Source organism: Merops nubicus, unplaced genomic scaffold (genome assembly GCF_000691845.1).
Source record: "Merops nubicus isolate BGI_N331 unplaced genomic scaffold, ASM69184v1 scaffold31220, whole genome shotgun sequence".
NCBI lineage: Eukaryota > Metazoa > Chordata > Aves > Coraciiformes > Meropidae > Merops > Merops nubicus.
The window spans coordinates 4,115-10,981 of record NW_008581355.1 but is presented as its reverse complement, the minus strand read 5'-3'; the positions used below and the strand labels follow the sequence as shown (position 1 = coordinate 10,981).

The 6,867-nt window shown below is 57.9% G+C and overlaps 1 protein-coding gene across 1 annotated transcript; it reads right to left on the bottom strand.

Annotated features, from left to right (window-relative positions):
* Positions 1-6: 6 nt before the first annotated feature.
* On the bottom strand, positions 7-6,062 carry LOC103782027 (integrin beta-4-like; the record flags this gene model as incomplete). The annotated part of the gene is made up of 12 exons (XM_008949761.1): positions 7-18; positions 773-984; positions 1,092-1,168; positions 1,447-1,614; positions 1,756-1,878; positions 2,059-2,148; positions 2,567-2,830; positions 3,482-3,653; positions 4,097-4,193; positions 4,740-4,944; positions 5,386-5,487; positions 5,980-6,062. Coding segments are annotated over 12 exons (1,605 nt in total), but the record flags the coding sequence as incomplete, so codon positions are not given.
* Between the last annotated feature and the right edge of the window lie 805 nt (positions 6,063-6,867).

The window sequence follows — 6,867 nt, the reverse complement described above, 5'->3', positions numbered from 1 at the left end:
TGGAGCAGCGCCCGCGGTCTGCCGGGAGAGCGGGGATTACACGGGGGGTCGTGCCGGCCGCCGCCCCGGCCCTCTCTGCACCTCCCCCGCTGCCTTTGGGGTGCAAATGGACTCCGCAGCACCCTCCCTGAACGTCTGCAAGCACGGAGTCCCCATCGGAAGTAAGGGGACGTCCAACACAAAAAAGACGTGGAGCTGTTGGAGTGTGTTCAGAGGAGAGCCACAAAAATGACCCGAGGGCTGGAGCAGCTCTCCTGTGAGGACAGGCTGAGGGAGTTGGGGCTGTTCAGCCTGGAGGAGGCTCCAGGAGGACCTTATAGTGACCTTCCAGTACCTGAAGGGGGCCTACAAGAAAGCAGGGGAGGGACTATTCACAAGGGTTTGTAGCGACAGGATGAGGGGTAATGGCTTTAAACTAGAAAAGGGTAGATTTAGGTTAGATTTAGGAAAAATTTATTCAATATGAGGGCGATAGATTACCTGGAATAGGTTGACCCTGGAAGTGGTGTAATCCCCATCTCGGTAGACATTCAAGGTCAGGCTTGAGGAGGCTCTGAGCAGCTTGATCGAGTTGGAGATGTCCCTGCTTATAGCAGGGGGTTGGACTAGACGACCTATGGAGGTCCCTCCCAACCCAAACGTTCTGCGATGCCACGATAAGCTGCGCAACCCCCCGAATCCAGTGCCAGCAGCCCAGGGACACCCTGCCTGTGCCAGCGGGACGGAGAGGACGCAGCTCACCCCCCGGCCGGGGTGCTGGGGGCGCTCTCACCGTTGCAGAGGAAGCCGGAGGTGCGGGGGCACTGCAGCACGTCGTACTGGCAGAAGGCCCCGTCGAAACGCTGCGTCAGGTCCTGGGAGTAGCAGTGGCACTTCCCGCAGAGGCACTCGCCCCGGCCCGAGCACGGCTCCGTGTCCCCGGGCCGGACGCAGGCTTCCAGGTTGGGGGACGCCGCCGGGGAGCAGTCACACGTGTCCCCTCGCCTGGCGGGGAGGAGAGGGTGCTGAGAGAGGCCGAGGCGGAGTGCAGGACCACGGGGTCCTGGGCAGGATGCGTCCCGGGGGGGTGCGGAGCTGGGCGGAGTCCTTACCAGCCTGAGTGGCAGATGCACTGTCCACAGACAAAGTCCCCGTGGAAGCTGCACTTGGGCGAGTTGAACTCTTGCTGCTGTAAGAGAAGAGGGAAGAGGCATCACCGAGCTGTCCCCAGGACAGTTCCAAGGGGTCAGAAAGGCAGATCTGAGGGTAAAGTTTTTCCTGTGAGACCGAGCTCTGCCACAGGACAACATGCCCAGCTTGGTACAGGCAGTGATGGAGATCTCCTTGGCCAGGCTGAAACTCTGCTGAGCAACAGTGAGGGGTCAAGTGGGACCCCTGCAAGCCATCCAACATGTGCCCACACCAGGCTGGCCAGGAGGAGGACACCTCTGCTACACAGCCACGTACCTGTTCACAAGGACACACGTTGCAGATGACAGAGGCGGTGACTTTGAGGCTGTTGCTCAGGGATGTGGGTTTCACGTGGATAACTCCCTGCCGGTCCTTCTCGGGCAGGCTGCAGACGTGCTGCCCGCCAACGTACTCCAGGGCCTTCACACGCACGTTGAACTTGCCCTGGCAGGAAGGGACATGCCGCAGAGGTGAGCCAGCTCTGCTGGGCCACAGCTTGGCCAGCAGGACCCTGGGAGAAGAAGGAAGGAGGGATGCAGCGGAGGGCTCAGCCCCTCACACACCTTCCTCCTGCCAGGGACTTACCACTTCCCCACGGGTGATGTGGAAGGAGCCAGATTCTGTCTTCTGATACATTGAGGAGGTGAACTCTGTCTTCATGGCTTTGGGGACAAAGTCAGCCCGGATGTCCATCTTGGAGCGGATGCGCTGGGTGGCAGAATATGACCCCAGTGCTGATTTGCAGCATTACATCTGTGACCACCCCCTGACCCACCCCAGAGGGACACATCCTGCCATGTCCTTCCCCCTGCTTGCTGCCCTGGCCATGAGGTGCCCACCCTCTTCCCTCCCTGGGAGGGAGAGTGAAGCCTCAGAGAGCACAGTTACCTCAAAGGCTATGCGCAGCAGCTCCACGATGTTGGACGAGTCCTCCTGGAGCACCCCGATCTCAGAGATGGGGAAATACTTGTGCAGCTTCTGCAGAGATACAAGTGATTCCTGAGCCAAGGCTTTGAGGAACCTCCTCTAGCACTGAAGTGGACTCTGCTTTGTAGGGACCCGGCTTTGAGCAGGGCTTGGATTGGAGACCTCCAAAGGTCCCTTCCAACCTAAATTACTCTCCAGCTCTGTGTCCCCACTGCTACACAAGAAACAGATATCATTGTGGGGAGATCTCTTGGAGCCCAGCTGCCTTCCCACTGTAATAAACCTCCCATGACCCAGAGCAGCCCCTCAACACACTGTGACACCCTCCCAAAGTATCAAGGTGTTGGGTTAGCACTTGGGGACAAGAGAGAGGAGAACACTTTCTCCTCACAGCTGAGCTGCAGGCAGAGGAGCAATGGTCCTGGAGGAAAGGCAAGCCCACATGGTACCACTGCAGTGGTCTCCTCACCTCATAGTAGCTGTAGGAGTGGTTGGTGACAGCAAAAATGGGGATGATGTTGTGCTGGCCCAAGAGGCGCACCAGGGTGGGCACTGAAGGATAGTCCTGCTTGGTATCATACACGTAGGTGCCATCGGTGTCCAGGTGACACTGCTCATCGTTTCTCGCCAGGATCCCTGCCAGGACGTTGCTACCATCAGCTTCATAGTGAAAGGCAGATTCAGTGGAGAACACGAGCAGGTGAGTGCTGTCCTTCCTCCAGCCAATCTTATCCTAAGCCAGGGAAGGGGGAGAAGGAACCTTTAGCTCTGTGCTCCCCCAATCACCGCATAGCACTTGTAGCTTTTGGCAGCCAACGCTGGCAGGAGCTGGAAAACTCCAGGGACAAGGCACCACCTCCATTTGGCATCACACACAACCAGCTACGTGGCCTGGGAATCCAAGCCAGCAGGTCTCTGCTTCCCCCACCTGCACCCTCAGTGCACAGGATGTCTCCCAGCAGCTCAGTGTTACACGTATATATGTATAAAGGGCAAGCCCGCACTTTTTGCGATGTGTTTGGAGCTGTGCTCCTCCCTCAGGCAAAAGGCCAAGCCCAAGCAGGCTGATTTCCAGGGAGCAGAGTTTCAGCACTGTGGTCATGAGGCAGGACAGATCCCCAGCAGAGGAGCAGCCCAGACACCAGCGACACGCACACGGATGGCCTAAGACCTCAGGAAAAAGGGGAATGAAGAACATCTCGGCACCAGGAGCGTGCGGCTGGGCGGAGCAGAACCAGCTGTAGCTGAAGGTTCAGCCTGGGCTCCCTGGCTGTCTCCTCGGCTGCCCAGAATGCTGCTCCTTTACTCCTCACCCAGTACCCAGAAGACTCACTGGTTCAAGCAGAGTCCTGCCCACTCGGGTCCCGCAGCCCCGGCCCCTCACCTTGCACACGGCTGTTTGCAGGATGGCGTCGAAGCCGCCCTCGGGGGCATCCAGGTTGCCCGAGATGCGCTCCTTCCTGAGCTCCTGGCTGAAGTGGTGGATGTTGCTGGTCAGGCGGATGACGTTCTTGAAGGAGAAGGGGGAGTCGGCGTTGTTCCAGGGCTCGCGCAGCCTAGGGGAGAAGGGGAGAGTCAGGGTTTCGGGGGAGGCAGGAGCAAAGGGATGCCTGAGGGCGAGGAGAGGAAGAGTGGGGAGAGCACCTGGGGGCTGGAGAGTTCCTCAAGAGAAGATATGAAGCTGAGCTGGCAAACCATCAGCACAGAGAGGTAGAAGGGTTGAGGGCAGAGGTGGAGGAGAAGACAAGACATGCAATCAGTCGTGGCAGAGCGGGGAAGGTCTGAGAGCAGAGGAGAGCACTGCTGACACTGCCGTGGAGCTGCAGCAAGCCCCGGGCACAGGGTGGGGCGCCCAGGGGAGACATTCGCAACAGAGGGAGAGAGTTGGACAGAGGCTCATGCATCTCAGACAGTGAAGATCAGCAAAGCCATGGAGAAACAGAAGGCACCTGTCCTCCCCTCTCTGCTTAAATTCCAGGGACCCATTGGCCTCACTCACTTCTCAGGTCTCATGTCTGTCTGAGGGGATGAGACTTTGTCCACAAACTTGCCGAATCCAATGGTGTAATTGGAGGTCAGCTCTCGCAGGAACTCCGCTGGGAGGAGAGGAAAGGAGGAAGGAGGAGACATGTAAGTAAAGAGATGTCTGCAAGGTCACTGCTCCAGGGAAAGAAGTTTTTTCCTGGGCATCTTCTCCCCTGGTCAGGTCTTAGATAAGAATCCCAAACTGCCAGCTTTTAAGCTCTTTGGGCTTGAGGCTTCACTTTTTTTTTGGAGTAGAAACCTATACCAGCTTTGGTAGCCCCTTTCCAAGACTGGAGATTCTGCAATAGCACACACGACACCTGCGGGTTCAATATGCCAAAGCCACTGCACAGATCAGCTCTGCAGGGTGCCAGCCTTCATGGGCTGAAAGGAGAGAGCACACGTGATGATCCTTGCAGGGCCAGGAGAGACATCCCCCACCAAGCTGCACAAAGCAGCAACGGTAAGAAACTCAAATGCAGACGCCTCTGAGCGCTTTGCCAGTTGCATCCTTTTCTCTGCTGTTGGCAGAGAACCCACAGCTGTGGTCAGGAGTGAACTGCTTGCCTTCATTGGCACAGGAGACAGCTCCCCTTTTCTCCCAGCTTTAGTCTCACCTAGGTTTTGGCCCATGCTTTTGAGGTTGTCCAGATCATCAGACATAGAGTAGGAGAAGTCCATGAGGATGTAGAGATCCACGGGGCTCTCCAAGGGCTGGAAGACATCCATGTTGAAGCTCATCTCCTCCCCAGCTCGCATTCTCATGAACATGCTCTGGGGGGACACCTGGGTCCTCTGCAGTGACATGTTGATACTGAAGTTCTGTGAAGAAAGAGTGATGTGATGGGGATGAACTCCATCTCCTGCACAGATGCAATGAGGAGGAAACAAGGGGTAGGGAGATAAGTGGGAAGTGGAAAGGCAGGGGTGGCCACACTGCCTTCCATCATGTACAGCCAGGGACTGAGGCAGCCTTCCCCATCTCCATGTGTGTCCAGCTGGGCACCTCCTCCACACCTTGGCATTTTGCTTACACCTGTTTTGCCTGAGAAGCCACCCTAGCCCTCAGCAACCGGGACTGGTCATCTACAGGTTCATCAGCTAGCAAAGGCAGAGCATTGGTTTGGAGTAGACCCTACACAAACAGAAGTCTGGGCTAGGTATTTTTCCTGATGAATGCTCTAGACGGAGGATGTGAAGGACAGTGGGCACGGTGGGACCCCTCAGAAGCAGGCGAGCAGGGGCGGTGCCCCCAGCACCCACCTGCTGTGCCCGCATCTCGCCGCTGGTGTAGACGAGGCTGGCCTCCCCGCAGCCGTACCGCAGCAGGTTCTCCCGCAGGTCGCAGCGAGGCTCTTCGAAACCCTGCCCAGGGGGCAAGAAAACGTCACGGCCCCAGGAAGGAGCAGACGCTCCGTGCCAGGGGAAAGGCACTTGTCAGCATGCGGAGACGGGGGCTCCTCTGCTGAGGCCACCACTGAGCCCTTGGGAGCAGGAGCTGGGACGAGTCTCACGCTGAAGAGCCCATGTCCCCAGCAGCAGGGAAGTGTGACCACCAGTGAGTTACCGAGTTGGCTGGGATAAGACTCTCCCTTCATCCCTCACACACAGTTTCAGATCTGGCACACTGGCATTTTCTGATGGACTCCTGTAACTCCCCAAGTCTGCTGCAGACTCCCCTTCCTCCCCATTTGGCCACACCAAGGGAAACCAACATTTGGGTGCTTCCCACCCAGACCAGCTCTTTGCAGAAGCTGGAGCCAGAAGCCAGCCCTGCTCTCAGCCCTTTCACTGGGGCTGGTAGGATCCCTCCATCAGGAGGGGTGGAAAGCCCTGGGCTCCCCGGCCAGCTCTCACCTCGTCGGTGCAGAAGGAGCAGTCCTTGTCCACACGGATGCACTCCGTGCAGCTCTTCGCCCGGGACAGCACGCAGCGGTTACCTGCCGGGAAGGGCAGAGCATCAGGGGTGGGGAGAAGCGAGTGAGGGCATTGGAAGGGCTGATTCTTGGGGTGGATAGGGGAAGCTGGCTACAAACCAGCAGTAGGGTAGCAAGAGAGGGGCCCCAGATGCTGGGGAGGTAGGAAACAGGAGGAAAGGCACACAGCAGGTCTTCTCGACGTGAGGACCAGCGCTTCTGGAGCCCAAGAGGAACACACACAGTCCCCATGGGGCAGCACCAAGGGGAGACAGCAGACAGACCCACCACGGCTGCACTCACTTTTGCTCCTTTGGCAGAGGCCAGTGGCACAGAGCAGGGACAGGAGCAGCAGCCCAGCCCATGCCCGCAGCAGCACATCCATCCTCTTCCTCCTGAAACACACAGATCGCTACAGTGTGGAGAGCAGAGAGGAAACAGTCCCAGGGGTGATTGGGGCAGCTCCAGCAGAGCCTCTGCCCAGCCCTTTCCACCCAGGAGGAGACAGTGCCTCGAAGCGATCCCTGATCTCAGCAGAGCAGGGCACAAAAGCAAAACCAAGAATGGTTTGTCCTCTGCTCAGGCATGTGCAAAAGGCTCAAAGTCCCCAGCAATGACGGGGCAGGGCAGCTGCCCCACCACAGCACCCCTGTGCCCTGGATTCGGGGTGCCCAGCTTGATGGGTCCGCTGGGGCAGTAGGGTTGGTGTTCTGGCCAGAGCCCAGCAACGTCCTTACATGCAAGCACTGATCAGATCAAGACCTTGCTTTTCCTGGCAGGTTAAGGAAGAAAGGAGGAAAACAAAGCAACTGTTTGCATCTCCCCCCAA